Source organism: Pipistrellus kuhlii, unplaced genomic scaffold, assembly GCF_014108245.1.
Source record: "Pipistrellus kuhlii isolate mPipKuh1 unplaced genomic scaffold, mPipKuh1.p scaffold_m20_p_6, whole genome shotgun sequence".
NCBI lineage: Eukaryota > Metazoa > Chordata > Mammalia > Chiroptera > Vespertilionidae > Pipistrellus > Pipistrellus kuhlii.
Genome location: NW_023425562.1, coordinates 26,713,386 through 26,741,328, shown reverse-complemented (window position 1 = coordinate 26,741,328; position 27,943 = coordinate 26,713,386). Strand labels below are relative to the sequence as shown.

General features: G+C 38.5%; 1 protein-coding gene and 1 pseudogene across 13 annotated transcripts in view; one reads left to right on the top strand and one right to left on the bottom strand.

The window, feature by feature from the left end:
* LOC118708219 (centrosomal protein of 76 kDa) overlaps positions 1–27,943 on the bottom strand; it is a 132,899-nt gene that overhangs the window by 37,837 nt on the left and 67,119 nt on the right. For all 13 annotated transcript variants that reach the window (XR_004984495.2, XM_036419337.2, XM_036419341.2 and 10 more), the window contains 3 exons: positions 18,940–19,173; positions 18,224–18,349; positions 1,833–1,910 (listed from right to left, as the gene is read on the bottom strand). Coding sequence is in view for 12 of the 13 variants with exons in the window: in XM_036419337.2 (XP_036275230.1) it covers positions 1,833–1,910; positions 18,224–18,349; positions 18,940–19,173 (438 nt within the window). In the remaining variant the exon portion in view is untranslated. The remainder of the gene's footprint in view (positions 1–1,832; positions 1,911–18,223; positions 18,350–18,939; positions 19,174–27,943) is intronic.
* Positions 21,143–22,008, top strand: LOC118708230 (annotated as a pseudogene).

Sequence of the window (27,943 nt, the reverse complement as noted above, 5' to 3'; positions counted from 1 at the left end):
GTTTTCCCACTTTATAAGCTACAGTGTTATAGTCTGTACTTCATTGAAAAATAAATCAATATGATATTTAACTGAAATATTATAGTTTGTTACAATCAATAAGTATCTCAAATAGCTATTTAAATATATTTTAGCATCAAGTGGTATAATTTATAAGAATTGTCTAAAAAGATAACTCTGATTAAATTTCTCAAAAATGTCCCCCCAAACAATCTGTGATTAAAAAGCAAAAACAAAATGTATACCATTTATTATTCCAAAAAGAATTTGAGGTACTTAATATTGAGGTATACCCATCAGAACATTCTTCTCTCATTTCATTCTAATCTTTCTAGGTAATCAGAAAGCAGATCTAGCCGAAACTGGTTTGGCTCAGTGGATAGAGCGTCGGCCTGCAGACTGAAAGGTCCCAGGTTCGATTCTGGTCAAGGGCATATACCTTGGTTGCGGGCATATCCCCAGTATGGGGTGTGCAAGAGGCAGCTGATTGATGATTCTCTCTCATTGATGTTTCTGACTCTCTATCCCTCTCTCTTCCTCTCTATAAAAAATCAATAAAAAATATGTTTTAAATAAATAAATAAAATATGAAGAGAGAAAAAAAGAAAGCAGATCTAATATGGTCAAAAGCAAGTTGTTCATATCCCCCAAATCTGCATCTTTTCCTACTCCCTCATTTAATAATGTCATTACTTATCCAGTGTACTTAACCTAAAAGTCAGAATCCTAAAATGTGTTTTCCCACTGATACCTGAACATACCTCCGTCTACCTCTGACATTCATTGTCCTGTCCCCAAGGCCGTGATACCTGCCCGACTTTAAATCATCTATGAGGACAGGAATTCAGGGACCTGGTACCAGGCTGGAAAAACAGTAGACACTCAAATGTGTCACATGAATACACCACCATCATCTGCTCTAGAAATCTGTCTTCTGTTTTATGAAGGCAGAGACCCCATATTATTTATTCATTCTGCATCCCCAGGGCCTGAATCAGGTAACTATTCATTAACTAATTGAATATACTACACTATAGTTTTATACCTTATCCTGAAACAGAGCATAAACTCTGATTTACATATAAGATTATGCTAAAGTATTAATATAACCAGAAAAATCAATATTTTAAAACACCAAACCCCCTGAGATACTGAGGTGATTCTAATAAAATCAGATCATTTTATTAAATGGAAAATAGATATTTCCTCAAATGAAATACTAGGTATTCAAATTCATGTAACATCAATTCATACTATAGCCAAAACCAGTTTGGCTCAGTGGAGAGAGTGCCAGCCTGCGGACTGAAAGGCCCCAGGTTCGATTCCGGTCCAGGGCATGTACCTTGGTTGTGGGCACATCCCCAGTAGGGAGTGTGTAGGAGGCAGCTGGTCGATGTTTCTCTCTCATCAATGTTTCTAACTATTTCTCTCCCTTCCTCTCTGTAAAAAATTAAAAAAAATTTTTTTTTTTTAAATTCATACTACAGTCCTTAACAACCAGTTATTTATTCTCCAACACTAAAGAGAAGGGGAGGGCCAAAACCGTTTTGGCTCAGCAGTAGAGCGTTGGTCTGCGGACTGAAAGGTCTCAGGTTCGATTCCGGTCAAGGGCATGTACATTGGTTACGGGCACATCCCTGGTAGGGGGTGTGCAAGAGGCAGCTGGTCGATGTTTCTCTCATTGATGTTTCTAGCTCTCTATCTCTCTCCCTTTCTCTCTATAAAAAAATCAATATATATATATATATATATATATATATATATATATATATATTTTTTTTTTTTTTTTTTAAAGGGAGAGAGAGAGAACAGGGAGAATGCCCAGCTCTTACCCAGTCAGCGTTTTTCAGCTCCTCCAGTTCTGTGTTTGATTCATCGCTCTTCTCCATTTCTTGAATCTTCTTAAGATTCTACCAGTTGAAATAAAAATATTTGGCATAAAAATTTCATTAAGCTGCCTTCTCAATTTAAAATTTTTAATTGATGCCTTCAGATAAAAGATAAACTACACGGTTTTTGAAGCAGGTAATACAGGTAATACAGGTAGTGTCAGGTTGAACAGAATCATCAATTCTTCAGGAAAACCTTCCCTTCCTCCTGAACAAGCCAAGCTTCCTGCCATACAGCTGTGCAGCACTATAAACCTTTCCTCTGTAATTCTTATCAACACTAATTTTACATTTGTTTGTGCCTTCCTCTGGGCTTCATGACTCAGATTTCTGTTCTCAGAAGCGAATATAGGCATTGCCACTTTTTGATGCTCAATATATATTTGTCTAATAATTTAATACATTTCAAAATACAAAATGTTCTTTATTTATTTTTAATTTGATACATGTATATATTGCAAAATGGCTATAACAATAAGGCAATAAGGTTAGTTCCACTTCCATCACCTCACATAATTATGTATTTTTTTTAATGGTGAGAACATTTAAGATCTACTCTCTTTGTAACTTTTAAGTATTCTACCTAGGTAATAAAAGACTAATATGCAAGTTAACCAAAACTCTGCCACACCCACAAACCACACCCACAAGCCAATCAGAGTGAGTATGCAAATAAACCCAACCAAGATGGCTGCAGCCACGAGAGCAGGAGGGAGGCTTGGATTTCCCAGGCTATAATAGATCCCCAGGACTTATTAATCTTATAACTGGAAGTTTGTACCCTTTGAAATTGCATTAATTCAACATTTGCAATAAAAAATTTTGATAGGTAAAATATATATTCACATATTAATTATAATTTTGTGTTATAACATTCCTACTCACAATAATTCAACTCTATTTTGCTAAGCATATTTGCCTAATTGCATTTGGACTAAGTTTAAATGAATTGTAGCAAACCTAATTTGTTTTATATAAAAATAATGAATACTTAATATAAAATATTTCTAAATCATTTATTTTTAGTTTTTCAACATCTCAGATTAACCATCTGCAAAATGATAACAACACCATTGGGCTTTTTTGTACTTAGTAATGCCTAGGAGTATTAATTTTATTCAGAAAGAATAAAATTACTCTGAAGAAAAGGTGTTATAAATAATTCATTATCTCCTCTCTCCCTAGGAAAGAAATTAAACGGAAAAAAAAGTATATTTGATTGTTTCAGAATGTGTTTCCATAATTATTTTTTAAAAAGAAGTCAGGTTTCTGCCAAAACCGGTTTGGCTCAGTGGATAGAGTGTCGGTCTGTGGACTGAAAGGTCCCAGGTTTGATTCCGGTCAAGGACATGTACATTGGTTGCGGGCACATCCCCAGTGGGGGTGTGCAGGAGGCAGCTGGTCGATGTTTCTCTCTCATTAGCGTTTCTAGCTCTCTATCCTTCTCCCTCTCTCTGTGGAAAATCAATAAAATATTTTAAAAAAAACCAAAAAAACAAACAACAACAAAAAAGTCAGGTTTCCTGCTTGGGACTATATAAGAGACACTTGCCACTCCTGAGTCATGGCCTTAAGCTCCCTCTTCGGGCCTTCTGTTCCCCACCTTTAAAAGAAAGATGTAGAGAAACCCTTCCCTCCCTTTCATAAAGATCCTTCTCTGTAGGGAATGCATCCCCTACGCAGGGGTCCTCAAACTTTTTAAAGAGGGGGCCAGATCACGGTCCCTCAGAGAGCTGGAGGGCCGGACTATATGAACTACTAATTCCTACTGTAACACCTGGGCTGCGCTCACTGCCCAAAAAACCTGGCGGGCCGGATCAGACTCCTCTGCGGGCCGCATGTGGCCCTCGGGCCGCAGTTTGAAGACGCCTGTAGGGCTGAGCCATGCTTAGCACCTCGTCACCTACTCATAGGGATGAGGGTACCATCTCCCCAGTCACAGTGGCTGGTTCCTTAGTGGCATGTAACTCCTTATCTTCCTCCATTACTTCTCTGCCCCCGTTAACACAAAAGACTTTCTGCTGTAGTTACTGCACTGAGAACATCTGAGATTTGGGTGGCACCCTATCATCTTACCTGCCTTTTCCTGAGGGCCTGTCCTGGGGATAGAGAAAGAAGCCAGGCCTGATCACAGGGTTTGGGGTACCAGATCCAGCTGTGCCTAAAGCTAACGGTACCCTTAAACTTCCCACTTATGGGGGCCAATAAACTCGGCCCACTGCACCAGTGTGAATTTGAGGGGACTGTCACTTGCAATGGAAACAGTTATGGTTTAATATGTCCTCTTAGTCTAGAAATATGAGTTCATTCTTCATTGTCTTTGGGGTACTCTGGTGGAATAGAAGAAACATATGGCTTCTTTTCCATCCAACCTTACTTTTTACTATTCTCCAACATATCCCTGACTATATGTAGTCAGGATGGTCTCACTGATATGCCTCTACACATCTCCACCTATACTTGTGCTGTGATAAAATCTCTCTCTGCTACTAAGAAACACTATCTGTTCTTTATAATACAGGACATAATTTCAATGATCAATCCAAGAATTTCACGTTTATTTTTCTGAACAGTAGCATAAATTGTAACTCAGATACTTCCTAGCTGTGTGACTTTGAACAAGTTATTAAACTGCTCTAATCCTCAGTTTGATGTTTTCATCTATAAAATGCAGATAACTACCTTTAGCATTCTGTTACTATTACATAAAGTAATACAGGAGAAATACAGCATGCAGACTGGCTCATGATAAGCATATAGTAGGTATTAACTTTATAAGCCAATGAATATCTGTGGGGATTTGATTGTGAACACTTTTACTCCATCACAAAAACACTGCATTCTTTTTACCAAGTAAGGTCTCTCTTTAGCTTCTTTATGAAATAAAATTCTGATTCAGCAATAAATCAATATAATACAGTTAAGAATCTATAAATACTATAATTGAACAAGCTACAACAAATGTGCAACTAAAAATCTCACATTTTTCTCATTTGCAGCAAAAACAAATGAGATATTTGAAACAAAAATACAGACTTTTCTAATTTTAGAAATAAGCTTCTGTCAATTATATTCTAGCTTCTGAATAAACAATTTTGCTTACACAAATGTTATAACAGATGCCAACCTGTGCCTGAAATATGGTGAAAAAGTTCTGAGAGCACTCACATGGCAATTAACTCTCCCCATTTCTAACATAACCAGTTTCAAGATAACAATTAGAACTGCTCCTTGGCAACATTTTCAGCTCCTGGCATGTTAAAAATAAAGAAATTAAATCTACTGTGTAAATTACAAGTATATCAAAGCTCAGAGAGTATTTTTAATTCACATGTCTCTTCTTAAACTACCCTTACAAATATATTCACATATAAAAATAATCTATCTCTATATATAAAAGCCTAACCGTTCGACTGTTAGCTATGGCACATACTGACCACCAGGGGGTAGATGCTCAACACACAGGCATGGAAACATGGTATAGACTAATAAATCTCAGAGGGGGGAGGGTGGAAAGAGATTAACCAAAGATCTTATATGCATACCTGAGGCCCAATGCACAGATTTGTGCACTGGTGTGGTCCTTCACCTGGCCTGTGGGAGGCAGGGTCAAAACGGGCAGTATGACATCCCCTGAGGGGTCCCAGATTGTGAGAGGGTGTAGATCAGGCGAGGGACCTCACCGGTGCATGAATCCATGCACCAGGCCTTTAGTATTTTAATAACAGCATTTTAATTATCGCCATTTTCCTCCATATTGTTAACTATTTGTCATCTAATGGTATTCCCCTATGCAAAGTTCAGAAACTTTTAAATGTGTAAAAAGGAATGTTTCAATAATTCCGTGAACCACGTTTTTTTTACTCGGTTAAAATATGGTAATATGCTTTCAAAGAAATTACATTGTTTTTTCTCCTAACAGAAGATACTATATATAAAATTCCTTTTTATATTCCTATGTATAATAGTCCCTTTGAAGTAAAATAATTTAGCAACAGTCTCATTAAAGATAAACTGAGCTCAAGGACTGCATCATGAAATTATGATTTTTTTGTATACCACAAATTGAAATAATATATGTAAATCACAATAAAATGTCACTGTAGTGTGATTATATAGTATAAAATATACTCATATAATCTTTTGAAAATTCATAATAAACCATGAGTATTTGCAATTCATCTTCTTACTTCATAATTTCAATATCTGATCAAAGAAGAGCAATTAAAGATAAATTGGCTCCAATCTGGGCATCTAGAAATCATCCTCCCACAATAGGATTTTATTAAAGTTAGGGTAACCTTAACCATTCAATTTGACTAATGAGATGTGAGGATCATTTAAACATTCAGAAAATCAAGACATCAGTAAATGCTCATTTTAAATAGCGGTAGCTATGTGTATTGGTAGAGGGAACAAAATGTTTCATTCCCTGGTTAGCCGCTGGCCCTCCTCACAATGCTGGAATGCTGCTCCTACACTGTCAGTCCTACTCAGTATCCTATTCACCACTATGTCCCCAATGAAAGTGGAAGGCACAGCTTGTTGTGAGAACCATATAAATTCATAAAAAGTCTTAGAATTGGCCCTAGCTAATTTGGCTCAGTGGGTAGAGCGTCAGCCTGTGGACTGAAGGGTCCTGAGTTCAATTCCAATTGAGGGCACATGCCTGGGTTGCGGGCTCAATCCCCAGTGGGGAGCATGCAGAAGACAGCCAATCGATTTTCTCTCATCATTGATGTTTCTATCTCTCTCTCCCTTCTTCTCTGAAATAAATAAAAATATGTTTTAAAAAATAAGTCTTAGAATAGTATTTCACACAAAGTATAGAATAAATATTAGCTATTATTAATTGTAGTAGCATGTGTCATGTAGGAGACACACTAAATAACTGTAGTATGAATTAATTAATTTTGCCAACCGATCCTAGTTCTTCTGAAATCTAGTGCTTCTTCACTCACATGTATATGCTACAGCAAAATATGGCTATTACATTCTCACAATTCTTCACCAAAATTCCCCAGTTCCTTTACAGTTTCTTCCATATTGAGGTTTATAGATACCTCCCTTCTATATAGATACATCCTGACTTCTTTTCTCAAGATTCATTGTTGTTGGTGGTCACTATTTCTAAAACATTAAGAAGTAGTGCTAATCCCAATTCTTTTTATCACCATGGACAGCTAATTTATTACAGGCTGTTAAACTGTGCTTCAGTTTCCTACCTACAAAATAATGGGAGGCATGCAGAATAGAGGGGGTCAAGGGGAAAAAACCCACAAACAAAGGAGACATCTGTAATAATTTCAAAATGATGGGAGGAAAAGGGTAATTCTACCTAATTAATAGGAATATCATGATAAGGTATTCACATAAGCAATAAATAAGACATACTCAGGGTTTATAACTGTTTAAGTGAATATTTTATCTGAGCTCAGAGCTGTTGCTGGGGCCTTTGGATCGTTTTCCCCTCAGAGGTACATTAATGTTCTTAAAGTGGAAATGTTGTAAAAATTTAAAAAATGAGTAGTATTCTATCTTAACACCCTACTCCTCAGGTTCCCACTTCGAACAGCAGGATAAATGTTGTAGGAGTTGGCTATAAGGAACTTAAGGCTGATTCTATTCTGATCTATTTGTTCTTGAATGTTAATATGCTAAACATTTAGGAACATACAACTTGAGAACCAAATGTGATATTTACTAGGTTAAAAAACACACATAGCTGAAACCAGTTTGGCTTAGTGGACAGAGCGTCCGCCTGTGGACTGAAAGATCCCATGTTTGATTCCAGGCAGGGGCATGTAGGTACCTTGGTTGAGGACACATCCCCAATGGGGGGTGTGCAGGAGGCAGCTGGCCGATGTATCTCTCTCATCTCATCGATATTTCTAACTCTCTCTCTCCCTTCCTCTCTGTAAAAAATCAATAAGATATATTTAAAACACACACACACACACACACACACACACACACCATCTCACTGATGAATGGCCATAGTGATGTCCTAATCTGAGGAAGCAGCAAGGAAACATACCTAAAAAGAGCACAAGAGACTTTGTCCTAGGATGCCTAATTCTATGACAGACTTGGCAATATAAGCATAGTCATTGCTCCTAGAGTTAGAAATATCGATGAGATGAGAGAGATACATCGGCCAGCTGCCTCCTGCACACCCCCCATTGGGGATGTGTCCTCAACCAAGGTACCTACATGCCCCTGCCTGGAATCAAACACGGGACCTTTTAGTCCACAGTGAGCAGATAGATAGATGTAAACACTGATTATAAGTGATAGAAGCCAGAGAAAAATGTTCTATCAATGAATACAGAGAATAAATAAATTAACTGCAACCAGAAAAAAAAATTTCAGAAGAGTGGACATTTGAGTTAGGTCTGCAAAATAAGTGGGCATTTTCTAAGCTAGAGAAGAGAGGAAAAGGAGATTTTGGGTAGCTGCAGAGGCCCCAGGAGATCGAGGACTGGAGGAAGGGTAACAGAAGGGGCTTATGAGGTGGGAAACAGTGAATGGAGAGCTCTGAGAGGTCAGATTGTGGCCCAATTGCACATGGTTTCCTACATCATGCTAAGGGGTCTTTCACACTTTCCACCTATGAGTATCAAGGAGCCAGCAACGTCTTTACACAGGGGTCTAACACTGTAGGATAGATTGTATGTGAGAAGGGAAAAAAGTTAAGAGGCTTTGCCACAGCCAGACCACTGCATGAGAAAGGTTCAAGCAGGGAGAATATGAAGGAGGTTCTGCATTCCGCAGATGGCCAACAGTGTTAGAAGACCGAGATTCAAGTTTCGTGGTAATACATCAGATCTACAACATCTGAACTACAGATTCGCTAATTCATTCAACACTAACCAAATATTTACAAAGGCCCTATTACAATTGGATATATCAATAGCAGTAAATAAAAGAACAAAAAGGTTTCTGCTCTCAATGAGATTATACTCCAGTGGAAGGTATTAATGACTAAGAAAAGAGAGCAACAGGACAACTACAGACTGTGATGGCTACTAGAAAGGAAATAAATAGGGAAATATGATTTTAAAGAATGTGATCAATATAAAAGGATGAGATGTTCTTTCAGCTGAGCCCTGAAAAAAGCAACGAAAAAAACCCCCAACTATAATTAAAAGGTGAATGAAGACAATTTATAGGAGGAATTTAAGATGTTAACAAGAAACTATTAATAATTAAGCACCACAGGTGCAGTCACACTTGAGAGGAGATCAAAGATCATTATAATCAGATAATCAGAAATGGCAATCCACACCTGTGGACCTGCCTCTGAAGAAATCCAAGATGGCTTAACTATGTCAGACATCTTATCCCTCCAAGATCAAAATGTTTGGAATAGTCTACCTTCGCTCTGGGTTGTTTATATGTATGATGTGAGAAGGTAAAAGGGAGGAAAACATTTTCATCACTTTGAGTACATGTCAGAAAAAGCATTTCAGAAGAGTGGACATTTGAGTTAGATTTTCAGCATAAGTAGGCATTTTCTACATGAGGGAAGTGAGTAAAAAGACTTTTCAGGAAATCTGAAATGTGAATTATGAGAAGTCAAAACAAAAATTATGAGTATAAAAATCTATTTCACATAGCTTCTGATATTGTGTTTTTATTGCAATTTCTATATGAGCATATGTTATGCTCAATTATTTTTATTGTTTATTCATTTGTGAGTAATAGTATTGTATTAGGAATTGCTTCTTTACAGGGATTTTTACCATTAGATTTTAAAATACAGAATTTTTAGTCTTTATTGACATCACTATAGTAGTAATGTCAATATTGAGTGCTACAGCTCAAATTAACAACATTGAATTGCTTGCCTATAAAATTCAACTCAAATTTACAACATAATAGAACAATTTCATAGCAAATTTTACTGGGTATGCAGTTAAAATGTTTATCTGTATACTCTTTGCCTATATAACCAGATTGGTACAAAAGTGAGGAAAACCTTGTTGAATAAATAGAACAAAGATTTAGTCACATGAACTATATTTTCTTTTCTTTTTTTTCTTTTTTTAAAAAAATATATTTTATTGAATTTTTTACAGAGAGGAAAGGAGAAGGATAGAGAGCCAAAAACATCCATGAGGGAGAAACATCCATCAGCTGCCCCCTGCACACCTCCCACTGGGGACGTGCCCACAACCAAGGTACATGCCCTTGCCTGGAATCGAACCCAGGACCCTTCAGTCTCAGGCCGACGCTCTATCCACTGAGCCAAACTGGTTTCGGCATGAACTATATTTTCTGTAGACAATGTAACTAGAAGGAACCTTAGCATGTTTCATTACCCCTTCTCCTGTTTTAAAGACAAGTAAACAAAAATTTAGCAAAGGCTATTTGACTTAGGCCACATGAATAATGAGTGGAAGAATAGGATTCACCAACAATAAAGGTTTTATTTATTTATTTATTTATTTATTTATAAATATATTTTATTGATTTTCCACAGATAGAAAGGGAGAGGGATAGAGAGCTAGAAACATCAATGAGAGAGAAACATCGACCAATTGCCTCCTGCACACCCTCTACCTGGGACCTTTCAGTCCACATACGGACATTCTATCCACTGAGCCAAACCGGTTTTGGCAATAAAGGTTTTTTTTTAAATGACCAGTGTTAATATAACTATTTTAAATATAAAATAAATGGAAAAACAGTTATTTACTTGAGGGGGGAAAGGAGTTTCCTTTCAAAACAAAGATTCTTCTAAACAATGTTCTTCTCTGATACATCAAGTTGTTTTCTCTGATACCTCAAGTAGTAAATAGTGTAGAATGTGAAACAATGAATTTACTGGAAAATTGGGGTGGGGCAAACATACTAGATACTCTCAACACGGTGGCAATGATGACTAGATCATGTAGGAACATATTGGAATAAAATCAACTCACTTCCTAGTCTTAAAATCATTTTTAAGTGTTTGACATTTCTATGACATCTTGTCTTTTCCCATTTCAGACTTCCTTTTTTAAAAAAATATATTTTATTGATTTTTTTACAGAGAGGAAGAGAGAGGGATAGAGAGCTAGAAACATCGATGAGAGAGAATCATTGATCAGCTGCCTCTTGCACACTCCCTACTAGGGATGTGCCCACAACCAAGGTACGTGCCCTTGACCAGAATCGAACCCGGGACCCTTCAGTCCGCAGGCTGACGCTCTATCCACCGAGTCAAACCGGTTTTGACCAGATTTCCTTTTATGTCATATCTAAACTTAACATGATACCTTTTCTCTTCGCATCCCATTGCTATTTATGTGTATGTGTGAGACAGAGAGACCAACACACACATATTCACTTGTGAACCCTATTCTCTCCGCAACTTCAAATTTCCTTTTTTCTAATAAAGATATTTACATTTGAAACTGTCAAGCTACACTCTCCCTTCTCCAACCCACGTACTCACTAGCCACACTTGCTGGCAGGGTTTGGGGCTGTGGAGAGGCACTGGCAGAAGGGCACAGGCTGTCTCTTCTTTCATACAATCCGATGCACACTAATGGATTGCTTAGATAGTACCTCCATCTACACTTACATACAAGGATATCAAATTGCTTATGAGACACCATAATATGCATTTACTTTCAGAATATCAAATTGCTTTTGAGCCATAGTTAACATCATGAAAAGAGATTAGAATGAAAGGGAATTTGCTTTTTAAATAAATGATGAACTACAAAGCCTTGTGCTTTGTAAATCAGCCAGGTCTAGTAAATATAATTACCACTTTATAAAAACAACTATAACACTTGGAAATAGATTATGGATTTTTTTTTTTTAAATGTCAGTTGAGCATATGAGAAATTTAATATAATTAAATTACTTTTTCCTATCAAGGAACAATATCATATTAAGATTTTTATCCTAATTTTATATACACGAGCACACACACATACACAGTACTTCAAAACATCACGGATAATCAGGTAAGCTTGCTGAATTAGAAGTTATTACTTTTAAAGTTCCAATTGATGTATGCCAACTCACAGGTATAAAAAATTGTCTGATTCTTAAAATATGTAAAGTATTTGGAGGTCTTTAAAAGAATACCAAATTAACACAGAGTATGTTATTACCAGTGTGAATTCAGTACTCTTGAGCAGTGTTTTTCAACCTTTTTTGGGCAAAGGCACACTTGTTTCATGAAAAAAATCACGAGGCACACCACCATTAGAAAATGTTAAAAAATTTAACTCTGTGCCTATATTGACTATATATAAAGTAATTCTCTTGAATAGGAATCAAATAAACACAAAGAAAGTATTTTATAATTACTTTATTATGAAATATTAAGTAAACAAAATAGTGAAAAATTGTAAAATTCTTGTCTTGTCTGCACCTACGGCACACCAGGCAACATCTCGTGGCACACTAGTGTGCCGCGGAACAGCAGTTGAAAAACGCTGCTCTTGAGGATAAAATGGCTAACATACATACATGAACTAACATGTATAAAAATATTCTGTAATTTTAAGAAAGTCACTTACATTGCAGAGGAAAAGGAAATCCATTTGGACCCCGAAAGACTATTCTTAAAACCTCAGTGCTGACGGGAAATTTATGCAGCACAAAAATCTCTTAATTAAATGGTACAGAATGTTCTTAAAGTGTCAGGATTTCCACATATTTTATAGCTTGCCTTCTCAAGGCTCATTATTAGATGAATTTTATGTGTAAATTTTTTAAAATGGCAAGAACACTCAAAGACCTCATCAATACCCCACAAAAGTTCTCATATTTCCCAGAAATATTTTGGCAAAAATGTATCTAACAGTCAGAAATACTTTCAAAACTGTCTTCTTTCAAACAGAAAAATATCTGGAAAAACACATAGTATGTAAATATTCAGCTTAGCAAACATTTGCAGGGTAATTCCTATGTGCACATACTGCATTAAGAGTCATTAATAGCCGAAACAGGTTTGGCTCAGTGGATAGAGCATCGGCCTGCAGACTGAAAGGTTCCAGGTTTGATTCTGGACAAGGGCATATACCTTGGTTGCAGGCACATCCCCAGTAGGAAATGTGCAGGAGGCAGATGATCGCTGTTTCTCTCTCCTCCTTCCTCTATGTAAAAAATCAATAATATATATTTAATATATTTAATATAATATTAATATTATAGTTAATATTATATAATAAATATCATAATATATATTAAAAGTCATTAATATAAAAATAAGTTAAAATACAGTCATTTATTTCAAGAAGCATCTGGTTCACTTATGCAGAAAAAATTATAAGTACATAAGCAAATAACTACCATGGAGAATCAGAAGTGCAAGACTGAAGGATGTGTAAGATATAAATATCGTGGAGGACATAAAACTGCAAAGAAGTCATGAATATTTCACATGGAGCCCGGATGGCGTGGCTCAGTGGTTGAGTGCTGACCTATGAACCAGGAGGTCATGGTTCGACTCCCGGTCAGAGCATATGCGTGGTTGTGGCTCTGTCCCCGGTGTGGGGTGTGCAGGAGGCAGACCATCAATTGGTCTCTCTCATTACTGATGTTCCTATCTCTCTCCCTCTTTGAAATCAATAAAAATATATTTAAAAAATATTTCGGCAATGGTATATGTACAAAGATAATAATTTAATAAAATAAAGATTAAAAAATTTCATGTGGAGGTAAAATGTGAGCAGAATTTAAATGGATAAATAGGAGTCCACCAAGCAGACAAGGAAAGAAAGAATTTCCAGACAGAAAGAACAGGATGTGAAGGGTCACAAATACATGATGTATTCAGAAATATAAATAATTTTGATTGGATAACTTAAAATGCAAAGAAGATAGTGCTGAAAAGGAGAATAAAAGCACAAGAACATGAAATGCCACAAAGGGCCTTGTGTAGAATACAACGGAGTTTTTGATATAGGTGATGGGGAGTCATATTAAGGGGAGCAACATAGCTCTAATGAGTTACCAGGTGTCTAGTGATCAGGGAGGATGAGACAAACTGAAAGTAATGATCAAGCCTTTACTCACTTACTGCAACAGTGTGATCAAGAGGCCAAAAAGGATGTTTTGTTCCCCTTGTTCCCTTTCCCCCCTACAGAACAGCATTGAGCTAGGGTCAAGTGACATGAAATGTAGGTGGGGGAAATCTTCCAACTGCTGAGGAATTCTGGGAAAAGGCTCTGCCATTCGATGGACTTGAGGACCAGTGGGAGGGAAAGAGGGAAGGCTAAGAATGGAAAGTCTGAGTCAGAGGAAAGGAAAATGTCGCAACAAAGGGCCTCCAAGTAGAAGTGCCAGGCCAGGAATACAGGGTGCATTCGAGCGTGGCTAGCCAAGTGGGATTTCCTGAGTCCTTGCAATCCCTGCAGAAAACCAGAATGCAGGAAACTGGCTGTGCACCGAGTCCCATGTGGGGAGGGCAGCTTCTCCCGTGAGGCCTGCCAAGGAAAGCCAGCACATGGTCGGACTGAAGGATCCGACCACACAGAGGTTTGGGCCTGGAGCTGGATTGCTCAGGTCAGCTCTTTCATCTCCGAGAATCACTCATCGACAATGTGGAAGATGGACTGGATGGAGAGGGTTCACAGAGATGACGAGACAAGCGGGAAGGCGGTGCAATAATCTAGGCTGGACATGGGGACCTGAACTGATAAAAGTGACCGATGCTCGTCCATGTAGGAAAGAACATGGTTCCAGGAAGTGCTAGACTGGAAGAACATGGGGGCGGCGGGGGACTGGAAGACTAGGTCAGGTGCAGTGAGGGGAAGAGCTCAAAGGGCAGGGGGCAGCTATGAAGTGGGGTTTGAGAGCCCATGACTTCCAAGGTGGAATGATTGCAGGCTATTCCAAGGACAATGGTATATTCAGGTATGCAGAGTACTGAAATAGAGAAGTCAAGAATACAAAGCTATAGTTCCTTTTTATCAAAGAAATCACTCAAGGTGATGGCAGATGGCAGTGACAATGGGTTTAAGAATAACAGAAGTGGACCGCATGAGTTTTTTGTACAAGGATAAAGAGTAATTGTTTGGAAATAGAGAGAGAGAGAAAATATTACTAACTCTCCAGAGTCCAGAGATATGAAGAGGTGGAGGTAAGAGTAGCTTTTCAAGAGGGAATCAGAGATTAGCAAGTACTTATCTCTGGCCAGTGTGGCTCAGAGATTAGAGGGTCAGCCCGTGTTCCAAAGGATCAGGAGTTCTAATCAAGACAAAAAACAATTTTTAAAGCTCAAAGGAGTAGAAAAATACTTATTAATGCTGTCTTTAAAGTCAGAAATACTTTCTAAGAATGTCTGTGATGCAAGGACTAAAAAAAAGAGGCCATTTAATTTACTCTAGTACTGCACTTCCACCCTAAAAACAAAGCTTACGTTTCTGGATAAGGCAATTTCAATAATTACAATCTTAGAAAGTAATCTTTTCTGCCCTGGCTGGTTTGGCTCAGTGGATAGAGCATTGACCAGAAGACTGAAGGGTCCCAGGTTCAATTCCAGTCAAGGGCATATGCCTGGATTGTGGGCTTGGTCCCTAGTAGGAGGTATGCAGGAGGCAGCTGATCACTGATGTTTCTACCCCTCTCCCTTCCTCTCTGAAATCAATAAAAAATATATACATCTTTAAGTAATATTTTCTACTACTTACTAAAGCATAATTGAGGATGTGCTTTTAGATGTTTACTCTGAAGCTTTTAATCGAACCCTATATCCTCTGGTTCTGCCCAGGAGAAAAAGCGACTCTGGATTTATGTATCGTTACTCTTCACATGACATATACACTAAGTGGCCATATTATTATGATCTCTGAATGCATAATAATCTGGCCACTCAGTGTACATCCTATATAATAAAAGGATAATATGCAAAATGCAAATTGTCCCCTTGACCAGGAGTTTGACCAGCAGGCAGGCCAGCCAACCACCCATATCTCCCTCCCCTGGTCAAGCTGGCTGGATCCCACCCATGCACGAATTCATGCACCGGGCCTCATACATACACCCTCACACACACACACACACAAACACACTGAGTGGCCAGATTATTATTCGTTCAGAGATCATAGTAATCTGGCCACTCAGTGTAGTTTACCCTTCACTCTATTGAAGACTTGCCTGGTCCAGCTCTACAAAATCCTAAAAAGAAATAGACATAGCTTCTCATTGGCCTAACATAAAAAGACAGACTATAATCAGTAGCCTGGCTAGAATTGAAGAGGAATGCTTAGAGCTCTGATTCATACATATACAATGGATTTATTCAAGGTGATTTATTTATTTTTTAATATATATTTTATTGATTTTGTACAGAGAGGAAGGGAGAGAGAAAGAGAGTTAAAAACATCGATGAGAGAGAGTCATCGATCAGCTGCCTCTTGCACAGCCCCTACTGGGGATATGCCCGCAACCAAGGTACATGCCCTTGACCGGAATCGAACCCGGGACCCTTCAGTCCCCAAGCCAACGCTCTATCCATTGAGCCAAACCTGTCCCGGCTCAAGGTGATTTATTAAAGGTGACCTGGCTGAGACATTTGTCATTAACTAATTATCAAAGCTAATTGGTCTTATTTGACTAATATAGACTAGTTGTTTCCTTCCTCCCTTACATATCCTACATGCATACCTCCACAAACTGTGTCATCCTAAGTTCTAAACTAGCATTTCAGAACAATACCCACAACCTATCATTACTGAGCTGTTACTGTGTGTCAGATGCTATGCTACTTTATACAGAACTCATGAATCTCGATGACCTTCTGGGTAATGTAAAATATGGCAATTCACCTCGTAAATAAGTTAGAATACTTATTTTTGTACTCAAAATATAATATCTTAACTCATATACATATCCTATATAATAAAGAGGTAATATGCAAAATGACCATCACACCCTCGCTCAAGATGGCCATCCCCATGTGGTCAAAGATGGCCACCACAAGATGGCTGGCAGGAGAGGGCAGTTAGGGGCGACCAGGTCAGCAGGGGAAGGCAGTTAGGGGTGACCAGGCCAGCAGGGGAGGACAGTTGCAGGGCACCAGGCCTGGAAGGGAGGGCAGTTAAGGGTGAACGCAGGCAAGGGAGGGCAGTTGGGGGGTGACCTGGCCAGTGGGGGAGGGCAGTTGGGGGCGACCACGATGGCAGGGGAGGGCAGTAGGGGGCGACCGGGCCAGCAGGAGAGGGCAGTTGGGGGCAATCAGGCCGGCAGGGGTACAGTTAGGCATTGATCAGACTGGCAGAAGCGTGGTTAGGGGGTGATCAGGCTGTCAGGCAGAAGTGGTTAGGTGCAATCAGGCAGGCAGGCAGATGAGCAGTTGGAAGCCAGCAGTCCCAGATTGTGAGAGGGATGTCCAACTGCCGATTTAGACCCGATCCCTGAAGAACATCCCCCAGATTGGAGAGGGTGCAGGCTGGGCTGAGAGATACCCTCCCCTCGCCCACCAATGCATGAATTTCCAGTAAATAATAAAAAAATAAATATGATTTTGGATAATATGAATAATTCACATCTCTTCCATTAAATATTTAATCAAATCCACTATAAAAGGGTTAAAATATCAAAGGTGTAACCTTCTTTGTAAGTCCTTATCCCTTCCTAAAAGATGTACTAACATGTTTTAAAGTGAACAAAAGAATGGCAGAAAGAGTGAAAAATCAAGTCATATGAGATATTGATTAAATCAATTAAGTATTATTTATTTTCCATTTATAAGGATGCTTTATAAAACTCTTTGTTTTTATAAAATTGGTTCACACACAGGACCATAGACATGGAAGCATAGAACAGACAGAGGGAGGATGGGAGGGAGGGCGGGAAGAGATTAATCAAGAACTTATACACATATATGTACAGCCCAGGGTCACAGACAATAGATAGGTAAAGGCCTGGGGTGTGGTGGGAGTCCAGCAGAAGGAGGCAAAGGGAGGAAAATGGGGGACATCTATAATACACACAACAATAAAATAAACAGCCAAAACTGGTTTGGCTCAGTGGATAGAGCATCAGCCTGTGGACTGAAGGGTCCAGGGTTCAATCCCGTCAAGGGCTGTACTTTGGTTGTGGGCACATCTCCAGTAGGGGGTGTGCAAGAGGCAGCTGATCGATGTTTCTCTCTCATCGATGTTTCTAACTCTCTATCTCTCTCCCTTCCTCTCTGTAAAAAATCAATGAAAATATATTTTAAAAAAATAAAATAAATAAATTCTGCCTACGTTGCTTCTTTCTTGAATAAATTTTAGCACTCATCAGGGTGGTAATAAATATTTAAATAGTATGGTAGACAATGTTGAAAATTTATGTTTATCTTTCACAGTGCTAACAAATATGAAAGCAATAGTACTTACCTCCTTTGCACTTTTAATTTTACTCAGAAATGTATGCAGTTCCATTGTTTCTGCAAACAGCGCTCGGCATACTGCCTGATAATGATTTGGTGCCTCTGATTCACTTGAGAGATGAGCAGCACATAACTACAGAAGAAGAAAATAGTGATGCTTGCTTATTATTTGTTTTTTTTAATGTTTTGTACCTTAAAAAGAGACACACGTGGTATATTTGTATTTTCACATCAGACAGCAAGGCAATTCTGCAATTCCCACTAGTCAAAGCTTAACACAGCACAAGACCATCAGTAAGTGGTCTACTAAACTAACAAATATCCAACAGCACCTTCGAGCTTACTAGAGTTAGTGTCTATTTGAAAATAGTAGAAAAACAGCAATGGATAGGTCAAGAAAACAAGTAAAATAATCAGTTGTGATAGTTCAGATTCAGAATCTTCCTATAAATAAATGGATCACAATTGTTGTTTATTCTGTTTCAAAAAGAAAAATGCATAAGTCAATTAAAGACATATGATAAACTTCATCAATACCTAAAAGTGGTTTTAAAAGGCCATATTGAAGCTCTGAACAAATCACAGAATTGAGAGTATTTTAGATCCTTATTCATTTAACTTTTAGCTAAAAGTCTAAGAACTATTATCAAATACTGAATCATCAATTTTTTTAAGTGAAATAACTGTTGAAAGAAATCAATACTATGTAAACTGCTGCTTTACCTTCATGACATCTCTATATGACCGGATAGCTGAAATTTTTCTCTTTTCTTCTTCTTCATCTTCCAGGCCTTCATCTGCAGCCTCATAACCCTCATCATTGCTACCATCTGCTTCGACCGTGTTGGCCATGTGATCGATGAGTTGCTCCAGGGGAGGACTTAATTCTCTTTCTTCATTCTCCTTCAAACCATAGTCCAGTGCTTTATAAATAATAATTCCCAAAGATTCAATAACCTAGAAACATTAAAAAAAAAAAAAAAGTGGTTAATGGAGGTGACTAAACATTTTTATAGAATCCTAAGGTCTTCAGCTGATTAGGAAGACCCACACATATTAGGGAGGGCAATCTGCTTTGCTCAGTCTACCAATTTAAAGGTTAGTCTAGTTAAAACCCCTTCTCTGCCCGCCCACAGTGGCTCAGTGGTTGAACATCAACCTATAAACCAGGAGGTCACGGTTTGATTCCTGATCAGGACACATGGCCGGGTTGTGGGCTCAATCCCCAGTTGGGGGCATGCAGGAGGCAGCCAATCAATGAATCTCTCTCATCATTGATGCATCTCTCTCTCTCTCTCTCTCTCTCTCTCTCTCTCTCTCTCTCTCTCTCTCCATTCCTCTATGAAATCAATAATAAAAATTTTAAATATAAATAAATAAACTTCCCTATTAAAATACCAATGGCATACTTCATAGATCTAGAACAAATACTTCAAAAATTCATATGGAACACACACACACACAAAAATCCCCAAATAGCCACAGCAATCTTGAGGGGGGGGGAAACAAAGTTGGAGGGATCACAATGACAGATATCAAGTTATACCACATAACTGTAGTTATACTATAAAGCTACTGTAATCAAAATAGCTTGGTACTGGCACAAGAACAGGCATATAGATTAAATGGAGCAGAACAGAGAACCCAAAAATAGATCCACACCATTATGGTCAATTAATATTTGACAAAGAAGGCAAGAACATACAATGGACTAAAGACAGTCTCTTCAACAACTGATGTTGAAAAAATTGAATATCAACATGCAAAAAGATGAAACTAGACACCAATTTACACCATAGGCAAAAATAAAGTCAAAATCTGTAAAAGATTTAAATGTAAGTTGTGAAACCATAAAAATCCTAGAAGAAACTATAGGTAGCAAAACCTCAAACATCTCGGTTGCACAATTTTCGCCAATACATCTGCTAGGGCAAGAGAAAGCAAAAAATAAACAAATGGTACTACATCAAATTAAAAAGCTTCTGCACAGCAAAAGAAACCATCATCAAAATAAAAAAGGAACCCAATGTATGGGAAAACATTATTTGCCAATGATACATCTGATAAGGAGTTAATATCCAAAATATATAAAGAACTCATACATTTCAACAAAAGGAAAACAAACAACCCAATTTAAAAAATAGGCAAAGGACCGAAATGAACATTTCTTCAAAGCAGATATACAGAAGACCAAGGGACATATGAAAAAAGTAAAAAATATATTTAAAGTGTTTTACTACAATATATAAAATGTACTGCTTATAGTTGATAGCATATTTGGACATATTATTTATTGATATTAAAACAAACAAGTTACCAAAATATGAATATAACTATCACATAGAAGTTTTTATTTCTAAACCAAATCCTGCCTCTTTCAAACTAGTTCTTAAATTCTGATTCTGCACCAGAGGTTATGACTTTTGTGCTGGAAAATTACTGACTTCACTTTTCAGTTCACAATTGCTTTCCTTGTTTCACCCTTTTTTAAAAAACCTCCATGGACTTGCTCCAGTCTACTTCACAGACCTTATTTCTTTCTACTCCCTTTCTTACTTGTACAGTGCTGACCTACTAATCGTCCTTACAGGCAATCTAAATCTTGTAGAAGCACTTCTATTCAAAACGCTGCCAAAGTACACTGATTTTCCTAAGCCTTTTATTTTTTTAAACTTCAGTCTTTTGTTAACCTTTTGATTTAAAACTTCATCCCTGCTTCAATTTAAATTTTTCTGCTTTAGACGGGGTCAAAAAGTTTTCTTCTACTAATTGACCAGTTTCAAGGCACAAAAATCTCACTGGACTCAGTGTGGTCAAGGCCACATCTGTTTTGGTCACTGTTTTATTCTTGGCACCCAGCAAAGGATATGGATAGTTATTCATGTATATTATTAAGTATATTGTTGAAAGAGTGAATAGTTCTTTTCCGACGAAACACCAAATGGCGGTTGATGCCAGTGCTGCGGGAAAGCCTAGAGGCCCCAGGGGCCCCCAGAAGAGGAGGTTATGGCAATTTGGCATTGGCATCTGGGGCTGGGGTCATGGCCGGGGTTGGGGCTGGGGCCGAGGTAGTGGAGCTCATGGAGGCAAGGCCAAGGAGTGGATCCCTGTCACCAAGGTGGCCGCCTGGTCAAGGACATGAAGATAAATCCCTAGAGGAAATCTGTCTATTCTCCTTGCCCATCAAGGAATCTGAGATCACTGACTTTTTCTTGGGGGCATCACTCAAGGATCAGGTCTTGAAGATTATGCCTGTGCAAAAGCAGACCCGTGCTGGCCAGAGGACCCGGTTCAAGGCATTTGTCGCCATTGGGACTACAATGGACCTATTGGTCTGGGTGTTAAGTGCTCAAAGGAAGTAGCCACTGCATTCAGTGGAGCCATCATCCCGGCCCAGCTCTAGTGTCCCTTGCAGTGAGGCTACTGGGGAAACAAGCTCGGCAAGCCCCACACCTGTTCCTTGGGGGGTGACTGGCCGATGTGGCTCTGTCTGGTGCACCTAATCCCTGACTCGGCCCCTGTGCTAAGAAGTTGCTGATGATAGCTGGTATTGAAGACTGCACTGCCACCCTGGGCAACTTCACCAAGGCCACCTTTGATGCCATCTCTGAGACCTACGGCTATCTCACCCCGGATCTCTGAAAAGAGACTGTGTTCACCAAGTCTCCCTATCAGGAATTCACTGACCAACTTGTAAAGACCCACACTAGAATTTCTGTGCAGAGGACCCAAGCTCCACCTGCGGCCACCACATAATTTTATGCAAGAAAAATAAAGTGAATTAAGCCTGCTTAAAAAAAAAAAGTGAATCAAAGAAATGCAGCTTAAAGTAGATTTTATAGTAATAGCTAATTTCTATTGAGCTTGTTTACATGTGTAAGGGCCTGTGCTAAACATTTGTATGCATTATCTTATTTAATTCCCATCATAGTACTATTATGGAGGTACTACACATATTATCCCCTCCCAATTCTAAGATAAACAAGTTGAGATTAAGAAAATAATTAAGTAAACAATGGAGCCAGAACTCAAACCAGGTCCACCTCAAAACCCGTGAACTGAACCAATGCACAGCTCTATTCACACAGAGCCAAAGGCAGCACAGCTACCGCCAGGAACAGAAAGTAAAGAAGGAAGACACTCGTGACCACAGACCACTCCAGTGGGGTACTGGGGGAGGAGGGCCAATGGCAACGTGCCCCTCTGGGGTTTCAGTGGAGAAGGCAGGCCTACTCTTTCTACGACCTTTCTTCAAACAGGCACACGGGACAGAAAAGGCACAAAAATTTCCACAGTCCATAGAAAGTTTCTCTCGGCCCCAGGTGCTACTGGAATTGCTCTTATGTAAAACTAGCTCATTCTGAGGAGTTCACCTCATAATTTCTGAAGCAAAAGGCTTCTGTGCTAAACTGGAAAAAAAAGCAAACAAACAAGTACAACCTGAGAAGAGTCAGGGCAAGGACAGCCGCTAACAACCAGCTGCCAGTTCCTTCTGGTTCTACTCCAGTCACAGCCACCACCCTCCACATTCACTTTTCCCAGGCAAAACAGGGAAGCAGGGACCAATATTTTTAAGGATTAAATTATGTTTTGCAACACATGGAGTACTTTCATGTCACTACGATATAAGGTTATCAAAATATGAAACTTTCCATTGTCCTCATAGACATTTTATCTTCATAAAGCAAATCTGTATGAGTAAGTAACAGATTTGCAATCTTTAAAGGCTTACATACATAATAAATATACTTTGAGGACTAGTTGAGTTCTGAGGATATTTTAATCTTGCTTCTTTTGGTAGCACCTTTCCTCTTTCAGTAACATGTAGCAACTGAAATGCCATTTTATTTTTTTTAATTTATTTTTATTTTTTTAAATATATTTTTATTGATTTCAGAGAGGGAGGGAGAGGGAAAGAGAGATAGAAACATCAACGATGAAAGAGAATCATTGATTGGCCGCCTCCTGCGCACCCCACACTGGGATCAAGCCCAAGTCTGCAACCCGGGCATATGCCCTGACCGGGAATCGAACCAGTGACCTCTTGGTTCCTGGGTGATGCTCAACCGCTGAGCCACACCCGGCTGGGCCTGAAATGCCATTTTAAAAGGCACATCTCATAACTTCTGAATGGGTTATGTTCCAAAGTTCCCTTTGATGAAGCCTGGAAATTATAAATTATTTTTTTTCAATAAAAAAAAGTTGTAAACTGTTCCTTAAATGGAAAGTACACTGCAAGTACCATGCACCCCCTCTAACCCTTTGAGCCCTGAGCAGAGAGAACATCAGCATCAGTGCTGTGCAGGTCCTAAGAACCGGCCGTGAAAAGTAGCAGAGAAAAGAAAGCAGGAGGATTCCCAGAGGAAGCCCTTCTCAGCACAGGTGGGCAGGAGGGCTGCTGCTTCCTGGCCAGAGGGCCACCTTTCTGGAGTCCCACCCTCCTATGTGCATATGTCACTGCTTGTAGTTGGTGAAATGAGTCATGCAACTCATGACTTCTTCAGCCTTAATATAACCTCACTAAGGAGTGCTTAGTCAAAATTATATCTACAAACAACACGTAACCACTTACTATTCCCTTTATGTATTTTTACAGGTGAGAAAAGAGATTCTGCAGATCATTTGCCAAATGTCATAAAGCCAGTGATACAGCAGTGAACCAAACGAAACAATCCCTGCCCTCCAAAGCTGACATTTTAGAAGAGAGACAATAAACAAGTTAACAAATAAATTACAGTATTGTCAGATGGTGCTGCATGCTATGGAGGAAAAGAAATGCAGGGTGGTGGTAGCAGTAGCAATTTTAAATATAAAAGTCAGTTTAGACTTTACACCAAATAGTTAACATAGAAGCAACTGGAAGGAGGTGAGAGAGCAGTTCTGTGAATATCTGGGAAGATAGATTCAGGCTGAACAGCCGATGCAAAGATCCTGAGGAGGGAGGGTGCCTGGGATGTCTGTCAATAGCAAGGTGACCAGTGTGTCTGAAGAAAAGTGAGTAAGAGAGAAAGTATGAAATGAGAAGTAATGAAGTGCCAGGTCATACAAAACTTCACTGACTAATTGTTTGACTTTTATGCTAAGGGAAATGGGGAGCCACTGAAGGTTATGAGTAGAGGAATGATATAATTTAAGACTAAAAATGACTGCTTCTGGCTCTTGACTGAAAATAGACTAGTGGAACAGGGCAGAAGGAAGGAGTGCTGGTGAGAAGTGGGCAGTGTTTGGTTATATTCGGGACATAAAACAAAAAGCACTTGCCAATAGATTGATGGTTAAGTAATAGCCAAAGAAACTCCAAAGTTTCTGTCTTGATCAAATATGAAAGACTTAAAGAATAGCAGGTTTGGAGGGAAGTCAGGAATTGCGTTTAGACAGATAAGTCTGAGATGCCCATTCAATATCTCACGAGGACAGGTAAACTGGCCGGCGATTTCAGAGGAGCAACGCAGTTTTCAGGTATCGAGTCGTCAGCACAGAGATGATATTTAAGACAATCAGGCCAGATGAGATCACTGTCCTAGATTCAAGAGCTTGAGTAAAGACAAAGAAATCACCAGGAATGTTCTTTTTCTGAGATAATGAAGAATTGTCAGCAATTTGAAATTACTCACTCAAGATTCATTAAAAGAGCTCTTTAAATGTGTAATAATATTTATAATCTATTTAACCAGTGCCATCACATTTTACACAAAGGAATAATGCCATTTTTCATTCACATATACTTCTTCTTTCAAGAGTACGATTATTTTTGTATATTTGATCATCAGAAAAATCAGACCATTTCTAAAAGTGAGTTTACAGATCATCCAATCCAATCCTTTTGTCTTATGGAAAGAAAGCTGAAGGTGAAGAGATGAAATGATCTGCCTAAATTCAAACAACTAATCCATCAGTGGCAGACTGCAGTATCCAGCATCCCGTCTACTCTAACACTATCTATGGCTTTTTCTGAGGGAGGAGTCCCAGTCGGTTATCTTGAAAGGGAGTGGATCCCGGCCTGTTTCTATCTTCACACACCGGATCATCATTCATCCCAGAAGGCAATATAATCGCCAATATAGGGAGAGGGTAAAGGGGCTGAAAAAGCTCCTCAGGAGACTCAGGCACCATCCCCTCCCCCCGCAAAGGTGTGCATGTCCAAGTGGGAGTCACTGCTGTAAGATGGACAAAGAAGGAAAAGAAAGGATAATTGTCACTTAATGACAATATAGAGAGATGTGAAGAATTCAATTCTATCTTCTGAGCCTAATCAAGTGCTTTTATTTTTGAAGTTATTATTAAGTTCTCTGATCCCTGTCCAATCAAGTATTTGCTGTATGACTACTCTTCTTGTTACCTGATCAAAGCCTGATTATTATGAATCATTAGCCACAAAATAATAATAGCCTTTAGCTTTATGCTATAGCTTTAAATCAATTTAACCATAATTACAAAACATTCATCAGAGTTCATAGTTAACTTAAGACAGGGTTAAAATATAGTCTATTTGCTTAGAAAACTTAGGTAAGTTAAGATATGAGAATTATCATTTAAATACCAATAAAGACTAATATATTAAAAATTTAAACATATCAATTCATTTTATAATGCATAATACTAAAAATTAGTCCAAGTTTAACAATATGACAAATAGTTTTGAAAATATTTTGTATACTATAAAGCACTTTATAAACAAAAGACATGCTTCTCTGATAAATAAAAAAATATGAGATTGTTAAAGATCACCACTTAATGATACACATTGGAAACTGGGGGATCCTTCATGTATTCATTCATTAAAAAATATATTTACTAAGTTCCTGCTATTTACCTGGCACTGGGAAATGCAACAGGAAATAAGGCATAGCTCCTTTCCTGAAGGTGTTTATAGTCTAGAAAGCATGCAATTAAAATACAGCAGACTGAGTGCTTCTAGGAGTAAGTACAAAATGCCACCTTTGAAGCACGTTGGAGGGATAACTAATCCAGTCTGGGGCAACTTCCAAGAAGAAGAAATGGCTAAACATAGGGTATTAGCTAGGCAAAGTGGGAAGTGTGTTAAGAGCAGAAGGAACAGCATTGCAAATATCTGGATGTAAAAAATGAGGCTTTCAAAGCCCAAAGTGGATAAATTTGACTAAAGTAAAGAGTGGGAGGGGCCAAAACCGGTTTGGCTCAGTGGATAGAGCGTCGGTCTGTGGACTGAAAGGTCCCAGGTTCGATTTCGGTCAAGGCATGTACATTGGCTGTGGGCACATCCCTGGAAGTGGGCATGCAGGAGGCAGCTGATTGATGTTTCTCTCTCGTCGATGTTTCTAGCTTTTTATCCCTCTCCCTTCCTCTCTGTAAAAAATCAATAAAATATATATATTTTTTTAAAAGAGTGGGAGGGGAAAGGAATGAAACCAGAGAAGTGTGCATGATCAAATATTCCTTTAAATGAATAAGCAGCCTAACTATTCAGCAATAAATGACTGGTTAAATAAGTTATAGTATATCCTGCCGAGACCGGTTTGGCTCAATGGATAGAGCGTCGGCTTGGGGACTGAAGGGTCCCAGGTTTGATTCCGGTCAGGGGCATGTACCTTGGTTGCGGGCATATCCCCAGTGAGGGGTGTGCAAGAGGCAGTTGATCGATGACTCTCTCTCATCGATGTTTCTAACTCTCTATCTCTCTCCATTCTTCTCTGTACAAAATCAATTTTAAAAAAAATTTAAAAATTTAAAAAAAGTTATAGTATATCCATATAATAGAATATTAGTTAATCATAAAAATTTTATAGTATTAAAAACATGAAAAATATTCATTAAAACAAATATCTATTGAGCATCTATGACTACACTGAAATTAAATTAGATTACATATGTTCACGTGATACAATTTATGAAAAATATATACATGTACATAGGAAAAAAGATAAAAATCACAAAATGATAAATGCAATTATTGCTGAGGGAAAGTGTTACGGGTAGCTTTTCTTTTTTGCTTGCATTTATTTTCTAACCATTCCACCTATCATTAAAGTTAGCATAAACAATCCAAATAGATTAGAACTTTTTCCATATGGCCAAGTACTATGAAAAGTATAAATGTAACACAGGGTCGAGGAAATGGTAAACTTCTTTTTTTTTTTTTTTAATATATTTTATTGATTTTGTACAGAGAGGAAGAGAGAGAGATAGAGAGCCAGAAACATCGATGAGAGAGTCATCGATCAGTTGCCTCTTGCACACCCCCCACTGGGGATATGCCCGCAACCAAGGTACATGTCCTTGACCGGAATCAAACCCGAGTCCCCTCAGTCCCCAAGCCGACACTCTATCCATTGAGCCAAGCCGGTCTCAGCGGAAATGGTAAACTTCTATAGTTGTGTCTGTGTTTTAAAACCAAATGTATCAAACGCCTGCTTTGTACCAGACACTGAAATATAGATACAAAGATAAATGAGAACCAGCCCTTGCCCTGAAAGTGCTTACAGTCAAGCAGAGTAACAGAAAGTACAACAGGGTGCGGGAAACATTAGATATTACAGAGCTTTGTGGAAGTACTGAGGGAGGACAGACTTTTGTGGAAGTGTCAGAAATAAGTGAGTATGCCACTCCTGACATTGTAGAAACTGCTCTTTAATATCTGCCCCTTGCACTTCAGTGAGTCCCATTTATCCCACTCACCTTGACCTATTTGTCACAAGAAAAAAAAAAAGGGGGAGGAGTTTGGAGGACACACTGCACCAATTATACAAAC